The sequence below is a fragment of the Microcaecilia unicolor genome, chromosome 6, assembly GCF_901765095.1.
Source record: "Microcaecilia unicolor chromosome 6, aMicUni1.1, whole genome shotgun sequence".
Classification (NCBI taxonomy): Eukaryota; Metazoa; Chordata; class Amphibia; order Gymnophiona; family Siphonopidae; genus Microcaecilia; species Microcaecilia unicolor.
In genome coordinates, this window is record NC_044036.1 from 38,761,312 (window position 1) to 38,786,683 (window position 25,372).

The 25,372-nt window shown below is 41.3% G+C and overlaps 1 protein-coding gene across 2 annotated transcripts in view; it reads left to right on the forward strand.

The window, feature by feature from the left end:
* The window catches only part of PATJ (PATJ crumbs cell polarity complex component), a 429,677-nt gene that overhangs the window by 385,646 nt on the left and 18,659 nt on the right, over window positions 1-25,372 (forward strand). For both annotated transcript variants that reach the window (XM_030205409.1, XM_030205410.1), the window contains exons 41-42: window positions 345-467; window positions 5,553-5,657. In XM_030205409.1, coding sequence (XP_030061269.1) covers window positions 345-467; window positions 5,553-5,657 — 228 coding nt within the window. The remainder of the gene's footprint in view (window positions 1-344; window positions 468-5,552; window positions 5,658-25,372) is intronic.

Genomic DNA, 25,372 nt, shown 5'->3' on the forward strand with positions numbered 1-25,372 from the left:
GGGTACTTTTAAAAAGAATTTTCATGGGTAAAACAGTGTTTTATGTGCTGTAATAGCCTTTTATAACATTTCCCAGGGTATATGTAACCTGAGCGGAGATGCTAGCATATGTGCACGTACATTTTGAAATATGCACATAAAATAACGGAAAATTGTGCATACTAAGTGGTATAAACGTGCACATGTATTTTACATGGGTAAATCAGTGTAACTTGTGCAGCAGGTATGAACGAGGTAGGTAACTTGTTTTCAAAGGCTCATAGAGAGGGGAATTGTATTTTTGACTGCCTTTTCTGTTGATGTATAAGAATATCTTATTAACCATCACAATGTTCTCCTTCCAGGGACCTAAAGATGCTCTTGGTATCAGCATAGCTGGAGGAAAAGGGAGCCCACTGGGCGACATCCCAATCTTCATTGCCATGATCCAAGCTAGCGGAGTAGCAGCACGCACAAACAAGCTGAAAGTAAGTCAAAGGGAAAACTAAATCTACAGCTGAGCAGGTAGCTGAACATATTTCCTCCTTCAGCTAAGACCTGGAGGCTTTTTGTATTTGGTTTCTGGAGAATGAAAAGGATCAGATCTGAGAGACAATCATAGTTCAAAGCTCAGTTACGTTAAGGTTTTTAGGAACAAAAATAAATTAATAAAAGATATAGAAATATCCTGAAATGCAGATGTATTCTTGTTTTTGTAAGTCAAATCAAAACTGGAATTGTTGGGACCTCCGTATGGGGGGTTTGGAAGCAAACAGAATTCTAAAAGCCCCAATCACTTAATGGCCTGCAAAGCGTGACACACTTTATTTACTTGAGTAACTTCTACTGGCAATATTAAAGATGCTGATTTTTACTTGCAGTATTTATTTCCAAAAGAGAAATTGTCCATGTACATGTTGTGTTTTGATTTTGTTCTTTTTGGTTGAATTGTCAAGGGCTTATTCAATGTTTTGAGAGTAATTTTATAAAAGGGCCTGGGTCCCTTTCTTCACAGTGCACTGCACTGACCACTAGGCAACTCACTTGCTGCTCTGATAGGATTGGCCATAACATTTGAGGCTGTCATAGAGGCTGGTATGTACTATTTCTTTCACATTTTGGGGGAGTGGGAGGGGGTCAGTGACCACTGGGGGAATAAGGGGGGGGGGGGTCATTCCTTTATTCCTACAGTGGTCATTTAGAGTACTTTTTTGTGGCTTAGTCATTATTAAAACAGGTCTAGCTGAAAACTTCTTAGTTTTAGTCCTGGACATTTGTTTTTTACCATTATGGCAGAAAAATGTCCAAGTGTTAGGGACGCCCTAATTCCCCCCCCCCCCCCCCCCCCCCAACATGCTCCCTTGTTATTTGGATGCAGACGAAATGTGTAGATAAACGTCTGCAAAATAGCTTTCAAAAATAGTGATTTGAACAGTTTAGTAAGCAAATCGTCTAAATGATGTTTATGGCACTTTTCTGTTTCCAAAATTGAGCCCCATAGTCATCTTGCTTCAATTTCTTCTTTAATAAACATTAATATTGAGCGTTGCAAAGCAAAAATACTAGCTGCTTTGCTCAGAATATTTACTTTTTATGTTTCTTGGATTTGTTGCATCCTTTTTAGATATTTGTCCCATATCGCTTCCTTTGTCCTACAGTATGTTCTGGTTTTAGGAAAAGAAGGCTTGCAACTGTATCTTAGTCAGCCTAGTGAGTCCACTCTTTAGTTCCTCATTCCACATTCATGCTTTTTGTCAGAGTTCCCCATTCCAGTCCAGTCAGGTTTAGAGAATAACTTAAATACACAAAGAGTAGACACAAGTAAATATAACTTGTGATAAGGACATCCAATTTAGGATGGGATAAGCAGTATAAAATGTTTTGTACATTTTTGGGATCTTGCCGGGTATTTGTGACCTGGATTGGCCACTGTTGGAAACAGGATGCTGGGCTCGATGGACCTTTGGTCTTTCCCAGTATGGCAATACTTATGTACTTATGATTTAACCAATAAACCCCAATAAAACATCCTGATGCAAAATAAAACGGGTGTTTATCAGGTAAAACATCGGAAAAAGATCTTTTTCCTTAGCAGTCTCCTCCCCCTACCCCATTTTGTTTACTTTGGATCCTTCACTCTGTTTTTGTCTCTTCTATGCTGATGACTCCATAGCTGTATATATTTGATTCAGCTGGAAAAGATAGTCAGAAATAGTATATGTGCTGAGAAACCACTGATAAATGCAGATTTAATACTCTGAACGAACCCCTAATTAACTGGAAAATAAATACCTAAATTTGCAGTTGGTGAACCCCTAAAAGAAGAAGCCCTAATTATGATGATTCAGTGTGCGTAACCTAAGGGCTAAATTTGCAAAACTCTGGGCATCAGTTTGGTGTCTGTCAGAGGTTCCAATGGTAAGGATTGGTGTACCAGCACCACAATTCTGTTAAAGCAGTTGGAAACTGAGCAGTAGCATCATCTCAGTAATTACATAACAACAAATATAGGCCCTTTATTTGTTTACCTGGCAGTTTTCAGGGTTGGAAACTACAGGGGTTCTTTTAAGATGTGTGCTCTCTGCCAATTTTCATAGAAGCTACCCAAGTTGTTTCTGACTGAAACCTAGGAAATGCAAGCTACACACATTAAGAGGGTAATTCTATGAAATAGATGCTAGCATTTATGTATCAATTACACATGGAAATATCTAGAATACTATCATATATGTACAAGTACGTATGTGCAGACAGGAATACAGCAAGGGCAACCAAAGAAGGCAATAAAAATGTAATTAAAATGACCATACTCTGGTCATCTCAGTTAAATCTGTAATTCTTAGATATACATAAAGCTCAAAATGTGATTAAGCCAGATCAAGAGATGTCATCACATTATTAATGAGTAATCTGTGATGCCAACTTTCCTTTGTAGAATATGTGCCAATCAGGTGCCCTGTTATAGAATTGCCCTCTAGGAGGGTAGTTCTCTAACAACAATTGTGCACATGTATGTCATCTGTGTAGGTGTGCTCTGGGGTACAGTTTGGGCAAGAGCACAGTTTTTGCATGAACATTTATTTACCCCTGCTTCCAAGCAGGTATAAACATTTGTGGCTTCAGTTTAGATGTGATTTCTGCAGGATTGTATAATGACGCATTAACACCTTTGTGCCTTTATAAAATACAGTGGGGGAAATAAGTATTTGATCCCTTGCTGATTTTGTAAGTTTGCCCACTGACAAAGACATGAGCAGCCCATAATTGAAGGGTAGGTTATTGGTAACAGTGAGAGATAGCACATCATAAATTAAATCCGGAAAATCACATTGTGGAAAGTATATGAATTTATTTGCATTCTGCAGAGGGAAATAAGTATTTAATCCCTCTGGCAAACAAGACCTAATACTTGGTGGCAAAACCCTTGTTGGCAAGCACAGCGGTCAGACGTCTTCTGTAGTTGATGATGAGGTTTGCACACATGTCAGGAGGAATTTTGGTCCACTCCTCTTTGCAGATCATCTCTAAATCATTAAGAGTTCTGGGCTGTCGCTTGGCAACTCGCAGCTTCAGCTCCCTCCATAAGTTTTCAATGGGATTAAGGTCTGGTGACTGGCTAGGCCACTCCATGACCCTAATGTGCTTCTTCCTGAGCCACTCCTTTGTTGCCTTGGCTGTATGTTTTGGGTCATTGTCGTGCTGGAAGACCCAGCCACGACCCATTTTTAAGGCCCTGGCGGAGGGAAGGAGGTTGTCACTCAGAATTGTACGGTACATGGCCCCATCCATTCTCCCATTGATGCGGTGAAGTAGTCCTGTGCCCTTAGCAGAGAAACACCCCCAAAACATAACATTTCCACCTCCATGCTTGACAGTGGGGACGGTGTTCTTTGGGTCATAGGCAGCATTTCTCTTCCTCCAAACACGGCGAGTTGAGTTCATGCCAAAGAGCTCAATTTTTGTCTCATCTGACCACAGCACCTTCTCCCAATCACTCTCGGCATCATCCAGGTGTTCACTGGCAAACTTCAGACGGGCCGTCACATGTGCCTTCCGGAGCAGGGGGACCTTGCGGGCACTGCAGGATTGCAATCCGTTATGTCGTAATGTGTTACCAATGGTTTTCGTGGTGACAGTGGTCCCAGCTGCCTTGAGATCATTGACAAGTTCCCCCCTTGTAGTTGTAGGCTGATTTCTAACCTTCCTCATGATCAAGGATACCCCACGAGGTGAGATTTTGCGTGGAGCCCCAGATCTTTGTCGATTGACAGTCATTTTGTACTTCTTCCATTTTCTTACTATGGCACCAACAGTTGTCTCCTTCTCGCCCAGCGTCTTACTGATGGTTTTGTAGCCCATTCCAGCCTTGTGCAGGTGTATGATCTTGTCCCTGACATCCTTAGACAGCTCCTTGCTCTTGGCCATTTTGTAGAGGTTAGAGTCTGACTGATTCACTGAGTCTGTGGACAGGTGTCTTTCATACAGGTGACCATTGCCGACAGCTGTCTGTCATGCAGGTAACGAGTTGATTTGGAGCATCTACCTGGTCTGTAGGGGCCAGATCTCTTACTGGTTGGTGGGGGATCAAATACTTATTTCCCTCTGCAGAATGCAAATAAATTCATATACTTTCCACAATGTGATTTTCCGGATTTAATTTGTGATGTGCTATCTTTCACTGTTACCAATAATCTACCCTTCAATTATGGGCTGCTCATGTCTTTGTCAGTGGGCAAACTTACAAAATCAGCAAGGGATCAAATACTTATTTCCCCCACTGTAGGCTACAAGTAGGCTCCACCTTGCCTTCTCAATCTAGGTGACCTGTTGAGGAATTGCCTTCTAAATGGCATGCATATACTTGATCATAAGTATGCTTATATTCCCCTCCTCCCCCAACCTGAACATGCCCATAGGGATGGTTTTTAAAAATTGGGCTAGTAGTACTGCTTCGTACAACCTGTGCATACTTGGTGGCATTTGAAGAAGGCAGCTCTGTCAGGCCAGTTGTCTAAAATAACTTTTTGCTGGTATTACTAATTTCTCCCAAGCGATACACAGAAGCTAGCAGCCTGAAACTTGCAGTTGTTATCAGTATCACATGCATGCTGTGGGTTCCAAATACAAAGTTCTGTTTACTAAACTCTGTTAACTGGTTAAAAATGCATGTTAAGTAACGCAAGCCCCGTTGTTCAAATGGGGCCTATTTACTACCTATACCCTTTAAATTAAATGTGTTAGTTAATGCAGCTTAATAAATATTTTCAGTGGAAGTTTATATACTTTATAATGAAAACAAGGTTGTTTGTTGAGATGCCTAAAATTTGGTCAGATATTTTCAGATGGTCACCTTACAGCTAGAATTTGAACTTTCAGCATGATCTCATAGTGCATAACTAACCCATAAGGCAAGGGTTAGTCCATTTTAAAAGTGGCATCTGCCAGAAAAATTAATCAGCTGAAATTCAGGCTTGTCACAAAAAGCATGACTGCAACTGCTGATCTTTTAAACAATCTAAGAATTACATTTTGTGTAATGCCAGTGATTTTTCTGTTGCTTTTTTCTGCCTTAGGTTGGTGATCGGATTGTCAGTATTAACAGACAACCTCTAGATGGTCTTTCTCATGCTGAAGTTGTTAATCTGCTGAAGAATGCTTATGGGAGCATTATCCTGCAGGTATGCTGATAAATGACAGACATGGCTGTGAGAGTGAGATAGCGGGTATTGATTGAGATTCACTGGCTTGAGACTTCACCACAGAAACGAGTGCTCACTGAGGTGAATTATACAGGCTTGAAAGCAAGAAAATTATTATTTTTATTTAGAAATCCTTTTATACCACCCACACAAGATATGAGCATGATTTTATGAAAGCCTGACAAGGACAACAAAATTATTCTCTTGGTGCACACGATAAATCAACAAGCCCTCTAGCTTCCGGCATTCTTTTGCAAATGGAAGTTTGTTAAAAATGTAGAATGAATTCTCTTCAGACTGTGACTAAGCTAGTCCAAGAGTTCATTTCCTTATTTAAAATAAAAGCATCAGTCCTTTCATGTGAGTATATTCTTACTGTGTTGTAATAGCATCCTGGCATTTTTGAAACTAATTATTGGACTGTTTAATTACTTCTATGACATGTATCTGTGTAACACTGCTGTATTATAGTGGAAATAGCAATACTGGTAACATTTGTTTACATAGTTTAATTGGCATTAATGCCCATATTGTATTCTGATTTTCCTTTCATTTCTGGGGAGATCTTCAGATGCACAACTCTGGGATCTTGTCAGGTTTATAGGTTTTTAAGGCCTTAAGGGAAGAAGCCCAAACTTACCTGCAGAATTATGTTGTAAATTATATACATGAATCTCCATGCTTCCCAAGAAAATAGATTGTTCATTCCTTCTAAGGATTCCATTTGTCTGTGAATGATCCATGATAGTACTTTCTGAGGGGTAATGTCTCCAAATGGGGTTTTTGCATATATAGTGACAGTAGTGAATCTAAATCAAGATATGCGGAGTATGATCTTAAATTCACAAACGTATTACTAATGCTCACTGTAGATTTTGCATCGTGCCCAAGAGAACTGCCTTCAGGAGTTCATAAGTTGTAATATTTAGGAGCAACTTATCAAAGTGTTCTTGAAACTTCCCTTTAATCGAGCCTGTGGCACCCAAAGTGATGAGAAATATTTATGCATCTGTCTGCCACATTTTCTTGGTCTTGGACTACATTTCTTGATACTTGAGAATTTTATCTGTCTCCACACAATTCCTAGATTAATCTCTTGGGACTAAAACCTCTATGATCAATGGTGTCGTAATGTTTTTCTCTTTTCACTGAGTCTGCTTTCCTTGCAACCAGCTTTTTTTATCAGTCACAATGGGGATGTCCCAGGTGTTCATAACATCTTCATTCTCCATAATTCTTTTAGGGTCATGATCCCAGTACTTTTCTGGTTCATCAATGTTGTAACGTTTGCAAAGTTTCTAATAAATGAGATGTGCCACCTTACTGTACCTTTCTGTATAGAAATTTTCTGCCTTTCAGAATTTTGCAGCCAGTCACGAGATGAGTAAACATAGGCAGTTTTTTTTCTGACAAACTCTCTTGGTACCCCTCTTGATAGAATTTGTAGCACAAAAGGCAACAGTACATTATTTCCTCTTTATGTGCAGGAGTCCACTTAGGGCCCTGTTTAGTAAGCTGTGCTATAGGCACTAGCATTTTTAGCGCATGCTAAAAATCAGTGCACGCTAATGCTAGAGACACCCATAGGGAATATATATGGGTGGTGTTACTGTTTAACACGCGCTAAAAACGCTAGCACACCTTAGTAAACAGGGCCTTTAATTTTAGTTAATCCATGTATCTTCTGCTGCAGTGAGTCCATGAACAAGTCTACCATGGCCTTTATCTGCAACGGGGTTGATAGCTTCATCTGCAGTGTGTCTGTACCATCACTACTGTTATCTCTAGCCCTAATGCATAAGCTACAGATGGGCACCTTTTTATCCTGTGCGACGTGTAGCTAGTATATGTTCTTCCTTTTCTTCCAACCATACTTCAGTTGCAGAGTTGCCTTGCTGAGATTCGATGTGCATGTTGTACAGTGGGGTCACCATGTGTTGTACTGAGCAAGGGGAGAAAACTTTATTCCCTCCCCTACGGATGCTGCTGAATTTTATGCTGTCCTCCCTTATGACCCCTTTTCTATGAATCCCCTGTCCTAGGATCTGAGATCTCTGTTTTCGGAAGCATATAATAGCTGTCTCCTTATGGCTGGGGAGGGGGGGTGAAGTTTGGAGAGGTGTGATTGTGCTGCGTGATGGGTGTGGGTAGATTAGTAGAGTAGGAATTGGTTATGTCATTGTATGTATATGGACTATGATATATGGCCGATGTTTCATTTTATTGCTTTTATGTTCATTGCTGTGAGCTTCAAGGTAGTGGTATTTGCTAAATATTAATAAACTAGTACATAAGTACATAAGTAGTGCCATACTGGGAAAGACCAAAGGTCCATCTAGCCCATTATCCTGTCACCGACAGTGGCCAATCCAGGTCAAGGGCACCTGGCACGCTCCCCAAACGTAAAAACATTCCAGACAAGTTATACCTAAAAATGCGGAATTTTTCCAAGTCCATTTAATAGCGGTCTATGGACTTGTCCTTTAGGAATCTATCTAACCCCTTTTTAAACTCCGTCAAGCTAACCGCCCGTACCACGTTCTCCGGCAACGAATTCCAGAGTCTAATTACACGTTGGGTGAAGAAAAATTTTCTCCGATTCGTTTTAAATTTACCACACTGTAGCTTCAACTCATGCCCTCTAGTCCTAGTATTTTTGGATAGCGTGAACAGTCGCTTCACATCCACCCGATCCATTCCACTCATTATTTTATACACTTCTATCATATCTCCCCTCAGCCGTCTCTTCTCCAAGCTGAAAAGCCCTAGCCTTCTCAGCCTCTCTTCATAGGAAAGTCGTCCCATCCCCACTATCATTTTCGTCGCCCTTCGCTGTACCTTTTCCAATTCTACTATATCTTTTTTGAGATACGGAGACCAGTACTGAACACAATACTCCAGGTGCGGTCGCACCATGGAGCGATACAACGGCATTATAACATCCGCACACCTGGACTCCATACCCTTCCTAATAACACCCAACATTCTATTCGCTTTCCTAGCCGCAGCAGCACACTGAGCAGAAGGTTTCAGCGTATCATCGACGACGACACCCAGATCCCTTTCTTGATCCGTAACTCCTAACGCGGAACCTTGCAAGACGTAGCTATAATTCGGGTTCCTTTTACCCACATGCATCACTTTGCACTTGTCAACATTGAACTTCATCTGCCACTTGCACGCCCATTCTCCCAGTCTCGCAAGGTCCTCCTGTAATCGTTCACATTCCTCCTGCGACTTGACGACCCTGAATAATTTTGTGTCATCGGCGAATTTAATTACCTCACTAGTTATTCCCATCTCTAGGTCATTTATAAATACATTAAAAAGCAAATGAAACGGGCGCTAGCAAGGTTTTCGTCGCCAACACCCCCCTCCCTCCCTGGCCAACCCCTTCGTTGTTCTGGCATTGCTCCGCCCCCAACATCATGACGTTAGACGCGAGGGCGGGGCCCGGAGCGATTTTCCACCCCCCGCCTCCCTGCCTCCCTCCCTGCCAACCCCTTCGTTGTTCTGCCATTGCTCCGCCCTCGAGGGCGGGGCCCGGAGCGATTTCCCACCCCCCCCACCTCCCTGTCTCCCTCCCTGCCAACCCCTTCGTTGTTCTGCCATTGCTCCGCCCTCTAGGGCGGGGCACAGAGCGATTTCCCACCCCCCCCTGCCTCCCTCCTTGCCAACCCCTTTGTTGTTCTGCCATTGCTCCGCCCTCGAGGGCGGGGCCCGGAGTGATTTTGGTGGCTTCACCACCACGAACCTTCAACCTTTTTGAAGGAAGTCAGAGCTTGGTTTCACTGACGTCAGTGTCCGCAGAACGTTGAGGGTGAGTTTTATTATAGTAGATAAAATATAGTAGGACATTAAAGAAAGCCCAGAGCTAAAAGACACATGAATGAAGCAGTAGAATCAATAAACAGTTAAACGCTGTTTTAAAGAAGCAGCATAATGCTGTCGATTCAGAAGGTTGTATTAAAAAAATTTTCTACTTGCTGCAGAGAAGGCATTCAGAGACCCTGGTGGAAAGCATCTCAGCAGCCGCTCAACAGTGACAGCTCAGATAGGCTAGGGAAAGGTTATAAAGTAGTGTTGGATCTCTGAAAAGGCTGGTTTTCATTGAGCTGGAAGCTAGAAGAGCAGGAGGAAACTGCTCAGTCCAAAAAATAAGTACATAGTTTCTTTAACAAAAAACATTTTCGTGACCCGGAATATGCCTGTTTTATTACTAGTTAATAGGTTGCAATGATATCCTTAACTTTTCTAATCATTGTATCATATGCTGCTGTTTTGTTCTATCTTAGGTGCAGTTCTACGTCATCTTTATTCATTATCTTTTTATCAAGATTAAAATAGTAGATATGGTAGCACAGAATGTTCAGAACAAAATGATTAATCATGTCATTCTGCCAAAATATAGCAATTTTTTGATTTGTAATGTTTGTAAGCAGTTGCCTCCCTGAACTGAATTTTAAAATTGAATAATCAACATCAACCATAGTAGAAGCTTCATTGATTTCAAGAGCCTTGCCCTTGGCCTACGTGACAGTGGCGCCTGTGACCCCCAGGTATACCTCAGGGCAATATAAAGTGCTGTCCAAAGAGACATTCCACTGGTTTTACAAACTGGCTTTTGAAGGGCTCAGTGTATCCAAATGTCACACTTTGAAAGAGAGAAAGATAGTAGATGAATAAAATTAGTGGAATACTCTATCTAAAATAAATACCTTGGAGGTGTTTGCATCTCTGAAGTGTTATATCAACACTTTATATTACATTTTAGGGTGGCCCCATTAATTACAGATATTTCTGTCCTTCCAGCCTTACCAACAAGGCCACCTAAATGATGTAAAATACTAGAATGCTTAAATTCCGTTCGTTCTTTCTTTGACAGGCCTTCTTTCAGTCCCTTATTTATTCTTTGGTGCTCTCCTGTCTAGATTATTGCAACTGGGTTCTCCCTGGCATCCCACAAAACCAGCTGCACTGTCTTTAGGTAATTCAGAACACTGCTCTTAAACTTTTTTATGGGGCTAATAAATTGGACAGTGTGACACCCTTTTCTTGTTGAGCACTGGCTACCTATTCGTTTTCATCTACTATTTAAGCTGTTAACTGTGTCCTTTCATGTTCTTCATTCTAGTTGTCCGTTTTTTTTCTGTATAGTTTTCTCTTTCCCTACCAGCTGACACACCCTCTACATTCAGCCAGTCAGCATCTTCTTATTCCTTCTTTTCACCAGATTCACTCTTGCTTTATTCTGCTCTGCCTGCTTTAGCATTCTAATGCTTTCCCTGTGGAACTCTTTACCTTTATATCTTCACTCTGAATTGTCTTTTTTTTTTTTTTTAATTTAAAACCCTACTGAAAGCTTACTATTTCTATTGTGCTTTTCCTTCTGCTTAAGTTGTGAGGTTTTTTTTTTCCTCAGTTTCCATTCAGCCTCGCAGCAGCCTCTCCCCCTTGTCTCACTAGGGTCTCATCAGTAAAATCTCTTGCATTAACCAGGTGATGATTGTTGGCGCACGTACACTGCCAATTACCGCCCGGTTAGCACTGCACCCTGGAAATTTTCCAGTGTGCGTAGTGAACGTGTGTAAAAAAAATGAAATTAACTCCTGGGCCAAGCGGTATCCAGGCGGTCATTCAAAATTGCCGTGTTTTGGGTGTGCGTAGGCACCTGCGTGGCATGGTAAAAGGGCCCATGGAAGACCGGGCATCCAAATGGCAGATGAAATTTAATGCGGACAAATGCAAGGTGATGCACATTGGAAAGAATAATCCAAATCATAGTTACCTGATACTAGGGGGTCAGCACTGAAGAAAAATATGTAGGTGTCATTGTAGATAATACTCTGAAATCTTCTGCTCAGTGTGTGATGCTAGCAATTATTAGGAAAGGGATGGTGAATAAAACCGCAAATACTGTAATGCCTTTGTATCGCTCCATGGTGCGAACGCATCTTGAGTATTGCATTCAGTTCTGGTCGCTGTATCTCTAAAAAGATATAGCTGAATTAGAAAAGGTTTAAAGAAGAGTGACCAAAATGATAAAGGGGATGGAACTCCTCTGGTATGAGGAAAGGCTAAAGAGGTAAGGGCTCTTCAGCTTGGAAAAGAGACGGATCAGGGGAGATATGATTGAGGTCTACAAAATCCTGAGTGGTGTAGAATGAGTAGAAGTAAATCGATTTTTTACTCGTTCCAAAAGTACAAAGACTAGGGGACAGTCGAGGAAGTTACATGAAAATGCTTTTAAAACAAATAGGAGGAAAAAACATTTTTAACTCAACAAATAGTTAAGCTCTGGAACTCTTTGCCGAAGGATGTAGTAACAACAGTTAGTGTATCTGGGTTTTTAAAAAGGTTGAACAAATTCCTAGAGGAAAAGTCCCTAGTCTGCTATTGACAGACATTGTGAAGCAACTGCTTGCCTCAGGATTGGTGGCATGGAATATTGCTGCTAATTGGGTTTCTGTAAGGTACTTGTGACTTGGCTTGGCCATTGTTTGGAAAATAGGATACTGGGCTAGATGGACCATTGATCTGACCCAGTACGGCTAATCTTACATTGTTATGTTCTTATGGTAGTTACTAAAGAAACCCTTTATGAGAAAAAAAATCCCCATTTTAACTTTTTTTTCCTGAGAAATAAAAAAAAATTAGGAGGTACTGGGCATCTGAGTTGTAAATAAAATTTAATGTGGACAAGTGCAAAGTGATAGATTTGGAGAAAAATAATCCTAGCTCTGAAACACAAAATTGGCAACAACATTACCATGTCCATCTACTTGAAAGTTTAAGAATAAAGGTTAGTAAATGAAAACAGCAAAAAAAGAATATAGGATGATACACTTTTTGTTGGACTAACTTAATACATAGCTTTCAGGAGCTAAAAACCTTTTCCTTGTGTCACGATATAATAGTCACCAACCAGGAAATGGATCTTGTTAGCATTGTGGATGATATGTTGAAATTCTCTACTCAGTGTGTTGCAGTAGTCATAAAAACAAAGTGCTAGAACCTGTTTGGAAAGGGATGGGAATATTATAATGCCCATATAGTGATCCATGGTACAAACACACCTTGATTACTTGTTCTATTCTGGTCACCCCACCTCAAAAAAGATATTATGATACTAGAAGAGCAATCAGAATGATAAAGGGGGTAGAAAGTATTGTTGCTTACCTGTAACTGGTGTTCTCTGTGGGTAACAGGATAATGTAGACACATTGGTAGCCCTTTCTATGGGCTGCCTGCCCGGATGCACTGTCCCAGTTTAAAGCTGATTAGATTAAATTCAACCAGTCAGCATAGAGATACAGCTTTCCGCCTTGCTCTTGACAGCAACTTCCCAGTTAACTGAGTAGCCAGAATGTCGCTGAAATTTGCAAAGATAATTAAACCGCAGAAAGAACTAGAAAAACATTACTTAGTAAATGAAGGTAAATTAAAATTCCACAACAAAAGTGTATTTATTAATGAATGGGAAAAAAAACCCCACAAAACATGTAGAACCGAGAATACATTGTTTTGTTTTTGGGTTTTTTTTTTTTTTTAAATCTTACTATAACAGTACGTCCCAATAGCGGGGAAGGAGGGAGGGATGGTGTGTCTGCATTATCCTGTTACTCACAGAGAACACCAGTAACAGGTAAGCAACAACACTTTCTCTGTGGGGCAGGATAATGCAGACAGCAAATCCTCAGTTAACTGGTGGTTCCCTAGCAGAGGGTTCCTAAATAACATATAATCTTCGGAGTGCAACCCGAAATAGTGAAAAGGGTTGGGGGACAGTCATGTAAACAAGTTTTGACCAAAAACAGCATCTGCACATGATGCAGTATTAAAAACAATAGTGCTGTGCAAATTTATGTGGGGTGGACTATGTGGCCACTTTGCAAATGTCCAGAAATGGGAGACCTTTGAGGAAAGCTGCAGACCTCGCTTGTGCACACATAGAATGAGCTCAAATAGCTGACAGCACAGGCTGATTCCTGCAATCCAGGATGATAAAGTTTATTTTGTTACTGATGAACCAAAAGACTTTTGGTGATCGGACAGGAAAAGCTGAGAAGAATGTCTGTGAGATTTTTTTTTTTTAAATCTTTATTAATATTTTCAATAATTCACAAACCAATGTGACTTAGCAATGCATCATCAATTCAAAAGAAAAAAAAACGTATTAACGCAAAAAGCGTAAGGAAATGATACAGACATTATTTTCCGTCCACTATTAAAGAAAGAGTGTTTCCAAGAAAAGGAAAAATAAAAATAAACTGAATTAAAGATTAACACACATTTACCATTTCTGTGCTCAAACTCCAGCCTACTATGTGGGAGGGCATACAACTGTCACTTTAACTCTAGCTTCCAAAAAATCTTTAAGCTGTTTAGGGTCCATAAATTGAAATTTTTTACCCTCAAGCATTACATGACATATACAAGGAAAACGTAATACAAAGTTTGCTCTCAAGGCCTCGACTCTGGGGCGCAGTTCCAAAAAGGCCTTGCGCCTCATTTGTGTTGGCCTAGAGAGGTCAGGATAAATTCTAACTTTAGAACCCATAAAAAGCCTATCCAAGTGTCGTAAAGAAAGTCTTAATACAGCGTTCCGATCTGGCTCAAGCACGAAAGTGACCAGCATAGTCGTCCTATGGGTAATAACTTCCAACGAACTTTCCAGGAAGGAAGTAAGATTCATTCCTTCACCCATCTCTCGCCTTGTGGGATCTCCCAAGGTCCCCACAGTATTCCAGATGTAATATGCCCGAGTTATGGGGGGCAATGAGTCTTTATCCATTCCTAGAATGTCTATCAAATATTTTTTCACCATCTCAATCGGAGGAATTAACGGAGATTTGGGGAAATTAAGGAATCGGAGATTAAATCTTCGTGCCTGATTCTCCAAATATTCCAAACGTTTATGCAAAAAGTTATTATCTTTGATCAAAGCAGATTCCAAAGTCCCCATTTCTTGAATTTTGGCATCCACTTTCTCAATCTTAACGGACTGCTGTGCAGTCACTTGTGCCTGTATCAGAACAGCTTCTGAGAGAGTTTTAATATCATTTGAGTGTTCAGAAAGAAAGGGGCGGATTTTACGGATGTTGTAAAGAAAGAAACAACAGGTCTTTGCAGTCTGCTGGATATGAGCAGAGAAGGAGAGAGAAGAGTCAAAGTTAACCCCAAGGTTTCGAGCTGAGGAGACAGGGATCTAAAAGTAGTAACAGTATGATAAGGTGGGTGGCCCTAGCTGGGTAAGTGCTAGGATAGGGTGCGTATATTAACTAGTAGAAAAAAGAAAATTATTATGCTATTGTGTAGGTCATGAGACGTCACTTTAAGTATTGCATCTATTTACAGAATATATTCAACCTAAGTGGAAGCAAGTGTAAATATCTCACTATAACTAACAAACTTGCTTGAACTCTGCATAAGATGATTTTATATTCACACTATTATCAAACTGATACAGCCTCAGTGCTAAACACCCCAACATGAAAGACTTCTTTCAGTCATAGAGCTACAGCAATTTTAATCATAGGCTGACAACAGGAACAAGCTTGAGTTTTTAAATTACAGACATTAGAGACTGAAGGTTTAAACATGTTCATTGAGTGGAATGAGTTTTTTTGATTGGGGAAATTCCAGTGAGTCATCACTGAGGAAGAATCCGGTGAAGTGGATTGGCTGTTAGATTGTTGGTGTTTTTGTTATAGACATTTCCTGTGTGGCTCCATTGCTGTATGAACTTAGAGTATGATTACCCCGACGCAGTAGTAGCGAAACGAAGGGCCATTTGTAAGGACTTGGTGGGCACACCAGGTGGATTGAGTGAGGCGTTGTGATGAAGACTTCTGAAGATAAGTTTTCAACTTCAATTGTGCTTAGTTGGTCAGACCAATTTGCCACTCCCTGATTGTTGGTTGTACTTGTTTTTGTGACTTGGACTATTTTTGTCTCTTGCATGTTGGTTATTTGCAGTTGAAGAAGGTGGAGCTTTTTTCTCCACCTATAATTAACAGATCAGCCTGTGATTAAAATTGCTGTAGTCCTACGATTGGAAGACGTCTTCCGTGTTGGGGTGTTTAGCTGAGAAGTCTCTTGCCCTCCATCCTAAACATTCAGGCTTTAGATCACATTTTAGTATGGAAACCATTCTCACTGCTGTATTTAATGAAGTTCACTTGTACGGGGATAAACACATGGTGGTTCTTGTCTCTCTGGATCTTTCAGCTGTGTTTGATCTTGCGGATCATTCTCTTCTGTTGTCTTGTCTTTCCTCTCATAGGATTTCAGGTTCTGTTTTGTCATGGTTCACTTCATTTCTCTCCAATCATTCCTATACTGTTGTCATGGCTTCTTCTAGTGTCCCTCCCCAATGTCTGCCTTCTGGTATTCCACAGGGCTCTGTTTTGTCTCCACTTCTTTTCAATTTATTTCTCAGTACTTTAGTTACTCTAATTCAGTCCACTTTTTTTCGGATGATTTTCTTTTACTATACCCTATAAACCCTCTTAATCCATCCCTTGGTCCACTCCAAGACTGTTTAAAAATGATCTCTGATTAGTTACTTGATCACAAACTAGTTCTTAATAAGACCATAAGTTGTTCACTGGAGGTTTTTCAGTTCCATCTGTCAGCATTACCTTATGCTGTGCTAGGCCCTAAGACCTCTGGGAGAACAGCTCTGACATTCTCCCTCATCCCCTTCTGCTCTGATCCCTGGGAATGTCAGTACAGGACGTTTCCTGCCTCTGCAGCCATTTCACACACATCACCCACCTCATCCGTGGCAGAAGGACAGACTCTCATTCACTGACAGATACACACACAGAATCAGAGAGACAGGCAGACCCTAAGACACACACAAGCAGTGCTGTATTATCTTTCTGCCCTAAGTGCTGTAAGCTTATTTCTGGATAAAATATCTTTTGCCAAGCCACACTTGTGTGTTGTATTATTGTGTTACAAAATCCATTGTCCCTAGAAGTGGACCCAGGACTGACCAGAGAAAGGAACCCAGAGAACCAGACACTTTTCAGCCAGTCGAGTCATTTAGATATCTCAGGGTTATCTCAGGCTTCCAATCCATCAGCGTATTCTGTTCAAACTACTGGTTCTCATTTTCAAATCTCATCGGATCGGTTTACCACACTATCTCTTCTCTCTTACTATTCCATACTCAACTATTCGCCTTCTCCGTTCAATAAATGACCATTGCTTAGTCCTACCAGGTCCCAAACTTGCTCATTTAGATTCCACCCGTCGTGCCACTTTCTTTTTTGCTGCCCCCATTCAATGGAATTCTTTCCTGCTAGAAATCCATTCTGAATCCTCATTTATGAATTTTAAATCGAAACTGAAGACCTGGCCGTTCACTAATCCTTTTTCTTTGAACTGAATTCACAGTAATTCATAGCTACTGTCCTTTCTTGTCCCCTCAATTATTCCGTCTCTTGTTCCCCTCCCCTTTTGATTGTGCTCCCTGCCCTTACTCTCCTTCTCTCTCTTCCAGTGCGAGTGAGTCGTTGCTTTCCTATCATATTTTGCAGTTCTTTTCCTTTTCTGAAATTTGTTTATAGCATTGTAAACCGCCAGATACTGCTAGTCAGTCCTGGTGGTATAGCAAATCTTAATAAGCTGTAACTATATAATCATCTTATACAGAGTTTGGTCAAGCAAGTTTGTTAGTTATATTGGTCTAATTACAGAAGCCATACTTCTCCAAGGACATAGACGGAGTGAAGATGGTTCAGGGAATAGTTACCAGAATAGTGTGGGTTCTTCATCAAAAGCTCTGAGGATTTAAATATGTACTTGAATGATATTGGTGCTGCACAGGAGGTAAGTCTTCTTCAATTGAAAAGAAGTTCTAGAACAGGAGTGTCCAACCTCAGTCCTCAAGTGCCGCAACCCAGTAGGGTTTTCAGGATTTCCCAATGAATATGCATGAGATATATATAAAATCTCATATTTATTCATTGGGGAAATCCTGAAAACCAAATTGGGCAAGGGCCAAGGCTGGAAACCCCTGTTCTAAAACAAGAGTCATGATATGATGTGCTCCGAGGTGGTAGACTTGGGAACAAAGTCAGGAAGTCACCTAATAGTAAAAGTCATGGCCTGGGAACTAAAGAAACCAGGATTCAGTTATTGCTTCTATCTCTGTCACAATATTTCCCATTGCCTCAGGTGCCTACTTAGATCATAAGCTCTTTGGGGACAGGGTATGGACACACTAGAGCACTGTGTACGTCCAGCACAACTATAAAAATGAAAGTAGCTGTATCATTGGTGAATGCCTTCTGGAACAAATGGTGGAGCTAAACGAGTAAAAGATTGTCAGAGGGCATGGGATAAACACAGATGATCCTTAGGTGCAAAATGTGAGAAGATAGCTGAAGTACAGCCTAGTAGTACATGTGTAAATATTTACATGCCCTACTTTGTCATTTAGATACATAGGCAATCACAATGAATGACAGAATAATATGAAATATGAGAAGTCTTAGCAGAAATGCAGGCAGCCATGTAGGAGACCAGATGTTTAGATTATCACAATGCTTTGTGGTTAGACATTGGAAGGGAGGAGTGCTGGGGGTAATTATATGTGTTGATCTGCTCAAGTAGAAGATGACAAAACTGTGTTGAATTAGAAGAGATGTCTTACAAGGAGTCGCAGTGGCTGGCATTGGGATATATCCCTGGCAGTGTGGACAGATGTAGACTTGTCATACCAAGGGCACCAGTTGTTCTTTTTCTGTAATGATCTTTTTTTAGTGTGAGAGCAGTCAATGGCCACAATCACAGTGAAAGTTTTCTGTCTCATAGAATAAAGTAGCCACCAGTGGCAGACTGAGAATCTGGGAAGGTAGGGTTCAACTACTACTCCTTCTGACCTTGGCAAGTCACTTAACTAACCCTCCATTAAATAGAAACTGAAAAAATAATGGCAGATAAAAACTATGAAGCCTATCCAGTCTGCCGATCCGTACCAACTAAAAAGCTTTAGAATCCTTTCCTCTCCCATAGAGATCCTCTGTACTTCTCTTGAATTCAAATTCAGTCCTCATCTCCATCACCTTTGCTGGGAAGCCATTCTACACATCCACCAGTCTTTTCATAAATAAATATTTCTTTGAATGAGTCTTGTCTATTCCCTGTCACCTTCGTGTTATTCCCCATCGTAATTACTATGATATACTTTGAAATTACAAATCATCTTCATATCAGAGAGTTACATCAAAAACATTCAAATATCCAACATGTACTAAAATCATTCAGAGAATGATTTTGCCAAACAATCAAAGTCTAAATGCTTTTCTAAATTAATTATACAAAGGAAAAGGGCACACCGATGGCAAAGCGTTCCAAATTTTTCATCTGGTGGCATGCGACCGATAATTGTAACTGAAGCCTAAACTCTTCTGATGAGTGCAGTGGTCTTCTTGAAACATGAACGGGTAGGCAAAAGCCATTCCACATATGATTTTGAAAATAATCAACATCAATTTAAGTAAAATACATACTTCCACAGGGAGCATCTCTGCAACATTCTGCAAAACTTGAAGCCTGTGAAATAAAGAAATATTACAAAAATATAGATGAGGTAATACAGTTGCTTGGACTGTCAGCTGTAACTGCCCTATCTCCAAGTAAGGTTTTATTTGAGAATAACCCTTATAACAGAAAATATTTTCCTTACCAACAGCCCCACATGTGCCTCCATTACCGATCTGAAATCTAGAGTCACACCAAGGATTCTGCTTCTCTAAGCAAAGGTACATTAGTACCCAGCAACACTGGGCATAATGAAGGGAAGTCCCATAAAGTATTAGTTTTTTCAGGATTCAACTTTAAACCATTCTTCTATATCCAGTCTATAATGGTGTCAAAGGAGTGAGACACAAAAGTGTAAGGAAAAATCAGAAGAATATTATCAGCATAGATATGAGATCCTTAATGATTTCAAAACCAGACCCAATGAACCCAAGGGACTCCCTGAGCTATCGACCAAGATGAGGAAAACTGTCCTTGCCAAAGGGTTAAAAGGTAAGATTTGCCTTTTTGCAGATGATACCACGATTTATTAGAGAGTGGACACCCCGGAGGGAATGGAAAACATGAAAACGAATCTGCAAAAGTTAGAAGAATGGTCTAATGTTTTAACAGTTAAAATGTAATGCAATGAAGTGCAGAGTGATGCATTTGGGGAATAGAAATCCAAGGGAGCTGTTTGTGCTAGGAGGTGAGAGTCTGATATGCACAGACAGAGAGAGGGACCTTAGGGTAATAGTGTCGGAGGATCTGACAGTGACAAAACAGTGTGACAAGGTGGTGGCATTAGCCAGAAGGATGGTAGGCTTCATAGAGTGATAACCAGCAGAAGAAAGGTGGTGTTGATGCCCCTGTACAAGTCTTTGATGAGGCCCCAATTGGAGTATTGTGTTCTGTTTTGGAGGCCGTATCATGCCAAAGATATAAAAAGATTTGAAGCAGTCCAGAGGAAGCAGACAAAAATGGTATGAGACTTTTGCCAAAAGATGTATGAGAAAGAACTGGAAGACCTGAATATGTAAACACTAGAGGAAATAAGGAACAGGGGAGATAAACGTTTAAATGCTTGAAAGGTATTAATATATAAACAAATCTTTTCCAGAGAAGGGGAAATGGTAAAACTAGAGGACATGAATTGAGGTTGTTGGGTTTAATGTCAGGAAATTCTTTTTCACAGAGAGGGTGGTCAATGCCTGGAATGCCCTCCCAAGGGAGGTGATAGAGACAAAAAGGGTAATGGAAAAAAGGGTGATGGAATTCAAAAAGGCGTGGGATGAACACAGATGATCTCTAATTAGAAATTCAATGGTATTAAAAAAAACAAAACTTAAATGGCTGCATGTGTGTTCATGTGTCAAGTGGCACTTAGATGGTGACTCAGGCTATAAAAAAAACTAAGGACGATGCCGGGCAGACTTGTACAGTCTAACCCCCATATATGGAAATCCGATTTAGGATGGGCTGGAGAGGGCTTCAACAACAATTTCAGTAGCTGGAACTTGGGGACAGTGACAGGCAGACTTTTACGATCTTGTCCCACAGATGACAAGATGGATTTGGATAGGCTGGAGTGGGCTTCGATGGCAGCTTCAGTTGTTGGGAATTTAAGGACAGTGCTGGGCAGACTTCTATAGCCTATGTCCAAGAAATGCCAAAGAAAGACCATGATGAAGTATTTTATATTGTGTGATGAGACAGCAAAGATGACTCCAAAAAGTAGACAACGCTCCAAATAAAAATAATTATTTATTAGAAATTATATTTTTTCTAAATAAAAGCTTGATGCAGTCTGTGCGCCGGAACAAAACAAGGCTATAGTAAGCAGTAAAACTTCAAGGATGAGCACATTCATTGTTGGTTTAATCATGAATTGATAATGAGTGTGACTGTTGGGTATACTGGATGGATCTGCCATAATTTACTGCCATAATTTACTATGTCTAGCCATTACATCCTATTCTTCAAAAAATCCATAAATCCATTTAAAACTGCACCATTAATACCTATGGAGCTTAAATGAGAAAAAAGTAAAACATGGGAATATCAACAACACTTTCCATGTTGCTTCATACCATTTTGAAACAAAAATAACAGGAAAAATAAAATCTTTTTTTTTTTCTGTATGTATGTGATTAATAGTGCACACTATTTGCAAAAAGGATCAGGGGCATAGCCCAGTTTGGGCTCAGGCCCACCTAGCAGCAGGTGTACCTTGACAGCGCGGCATGGAGGGAACAGGCAGGGCCCCCGCGGTCCTGCGTCACTCTAATCAATGGGTCCCGCGTAGCGGCAGTGATTCCCACATGCTGTCTACCGCTAACCCAGAAGCATCTCCTCTGCTGTGTCCCACCCTCCTCTGTCTCAATTTCCTGTTTCTCTGCCTGGGCGGAGGGACACAACAGAGGAGAGGTTTCTGGGTTAGTGGCAGGCAGCGTGTGGGGTTCACTGCTGCTAGCCAGGACCCATTGAATTGAGAGGATCAGAGGGATAGTTGGGTGGGTGGGTCCAGTGAAGGAAGGAACAAAGGAGATGGAGGAAGGCAAGAGAGGGAAAATTGTTGGATATGGAGCGAATGGGAGGAAGGGAGAGAGATACTGCATGGAGAGAGAAGGGGGCAAGAGAGGGAGAAATGTTGGATATAGGATTGAAGAGAAGGAAGGATTGTGCATAGGGGAGAGAGGGAGAAATATTTGGGCATGACAGTGGAGAAAGGGAGAGATGTTGGACCAAGGCATAAGGGAGGGGGAGGGAAAGAGAGAAATGGTGGACAATGGGGGGGTTAGGGGAGGAAGGGAGAGATGCAGCAAAGCAGAAAGGGAGAGAGATACTGCTTGGAGAGAGAAGGGGCAAGAGAGGGAGAAATGTTGTATATAGGATTGAAGAGAAGGGAGAGATTGTGCATAGGGGAGAGAGGGAGAAATATTTGGGCATGACAGTGGAGGAATGGAGAGATGTTGGACAAAGGCACAAGGGAGGGGGAGGGAAAGAGAGAGATGGTGGACAATGGGGGGGGTAGAGGGAGAATTGTTGGATATGGGGTGGAGGGGAAGAAGGGAGAGATGCAGCAAAGGGGTGGAGAGGGATGAGAGAGGGAGAGAGAGAGATACTGCATGGAGAGGGGCGAGGGATGAGAGAGGGAGAAATATTGGACATAGGGTGGAGGAGAGGGAGAGATATTGGGCATGATGGTGGAGTGGAGGAAGGAAGAGATGTTGGACCCGAGGCACAAGGGAGGGAGAAAGAGAGATGGTAGACAATAGGAGAGAGGAGGGATGTTGGGGGGGGGGGGAATTAGAGGGAGGGAGAGATACACAAGAGGCAGAGATGGGAGATAGAGGGAGATGTTGGATCCAGGAGCAGAAGAAAGTAATAGAGAGATGGGAGTGTGGGAAGAGAAGGAGAAATGCTGGACCATGGTGGAAATGGCAGAAGGGAAGAGAGAAGGGATAGGGAAAAGAGGCTATGAGGATGGAGAGGGGAGAAAGAGGGAGCAGATGCTGGGCTAGAAGGGTGGAGGGAGGAAGATATTGGGAATGGTGGAACTATGTGAGAGAGGTCAGGTGGAGGAGGAGTCTGGCAAGGAAATGAATGATAGTGTTTACAGAGGGTAGAAATATGATAATGGGAATGGGACAGCTACTGGGAGAGAAAAGAAGATGGAAATTTGGCAGGTAGATGAAAAGTAAAAAGGAGGACAAAGGTGAGAAAGAAGGTGAAATTTGAGTTGACAGGCAGAAAAGAAAAAAGAGGAAAGAGCTAAAAAGGAATGATATTGCATCAGAGGCAAGAGTAGTGAAGAGAAATGACAGATGGACAACAGCCATTTGAAAGAGAATTAGCTAATGACAGACAGGAAAGAAGAAAAGGAAAATGGAACCAACATGATGGAAAAATAAAATGTTCAGACAGTAAATGTAGAAACAAAGCATTTTATTTTGAATATTTTAAATGGAATATGTTAGCTTTGAGAAATGTGCATAGCAAATGTCTTTGTACTGTGTTCTGTAGAAAAGGAAATGCTTTTGTTTTGGGTTTTTTTTGTCTAAATATTTTTATAGTTTATGATCTCTTGTTCTGTATTTGGTGAGGGTCTGTTGATGTGATAGGGGAGGCAGGGTTGGTAGAGCCTTCCTTTATTTTTTATTTTCTGACCTGGGCCCTAGCTTGTCTAACTGTATAGATTGTGGGATCCCCATCTGAGGACCTCCCTCTAAAGAAAGCAAAAACTCTTTTCTACCAAGCTCTGCAGTCGGCGACAGCATCCTTGAGCCACCAACAACTAAGCATGCTTGTGGTGCAAGCATTAGTAGCTTGGGGATGTTGCTGCTGCTTGCCAAACTTGGTAAAAGGAAGTTCTGGCTACCTTCAGAGAAAGTCATGAGCTGATAGAGCTTGGGAATCCTTATTAGCTAAAGTATTTATATTTTGAGGTGGGGGTAGGGCAGAGAAAATTGTTTACCCACCTACTTTGAGCTCAGGCCCACCCAAAATTGACTGGCAGCTCAGGAGCGTAGCCAGACCTCACGGTGGGAGGGGGCCAGAGCCCGAGGTTGGGGGCACATTTTGAGTGCCGCCCACTGCCTCGCCTCCTCGCCCCCCCCCCCCCCCCCACTGCCTCACCTCCTCACCCCCTCGCCCCCCCCCCACTGCCTCGCCTCACCCCCTCACAAACAAATTGGGGACCCCTGCCAGCCAAACCAGGGGCCCAGATGAAATTTGTGGGGGCCCAGGCCCCCATGACCCCACGTAGCTAAGCCCATGGTCTGGCTACACCACTGAAAAGGATATACTCTTTCAGAAAGAGTGCACTGTCATTTGGAAGTGTGGGGGTTTTTTGTGCTCTCTCTGGGGCCCTTTTACTAAGCTGTGGTAGGGCTACTCCGTGCCAAATAGATCCTACCGCCGGGGTAGCACAGGCACCCGGCGGTAGTCCCGAAGATGACGCACACAATTTCCTACTGTAGAAAATCATTTTCTATTGCCGGGGGGGGGGGGGGGGGGGCATTCCCGGTGCTAATCGTCAGCGCAGCCACATTGCCGCACACTGTCTGATTACTGCATAAGTACCACGTGAGCCCTTACTGCCGAGTAAGTAGGTGGCAATAAGGGCTCAGGCAGTAAATAGCTGCACACTACTTTTAATATTAACGCATGGCCATTTACTGCCCTATTTTTAAAAAGGCCTTTGCACCCACCGCGGTAAAAAATAGCCCAGCACGCGCCAATTTCACGCACCCAAACTAGAGCAGACCACTTTATACCACAGTTTAGTAAAAGGGCCATTGAATGACATTGATTCTCATGCTGAAAAAAACGCCAAGAAACCCCTCAAAACAAACATTCCTGTAAACAACATAATATAAAAAATTGTAACTAAACTGTCACAGCCGCATCCATGAGTATTTTTCTGAATAATTAATTGCAACTTGATAATTTTCTGCTGAAGATAACAGGCAAAACACTCCACTAGAAGATAGACATCTGAATATTTATTAAATTGAACATAAATAGTTCCCTCACTATTCTAAAAACCCCAGAGATCTATTGAGTGTAATATATTATCTTCTGTACTTAATCAATTGCTTATATTCTCGTATGTGTTGTCATGTTAATATGTCATTTCCAAGTAATGTAAACATACTTTTCATATAATGAGCAGTATCTTTTGTGCTTTTTTTTGCCATCTAATTACAGAAAGTGTGCCCTGTTTAATAGAGTACTCTCGTTCTTTGATGTTCTCTTGTGGGGTAGGATAGTATTGAAATTAATTCACTACTTTAGGTTTAAAAGTCTTGTTTAACATATTTTAGCATGTCAAATATTAGATACATTAGATGTTTCAGGTTTGCAATCATAACAACATTATGCAAAGGTCTTTATCATGTTATGTAGGAGTCTCCTGACCATATGCACTACAATGTAAGTGAAATGTTTCTATCAACTTAACGATCAAGAGTGATATGTTATTAACTAATTATATTTATTATCAGGCTGTACAGCATGGTTGCAGACTGCAGTGGAAGGTCAGATAATTGTGTTCACCAGTGTGGAACACCTGATTATCACCATGTCTGTGAAGGATACTAAAGAGGCTGCAAATGTTGTTTGCAAATTGGAGATTAGGGTCTCAAGGGGGACAA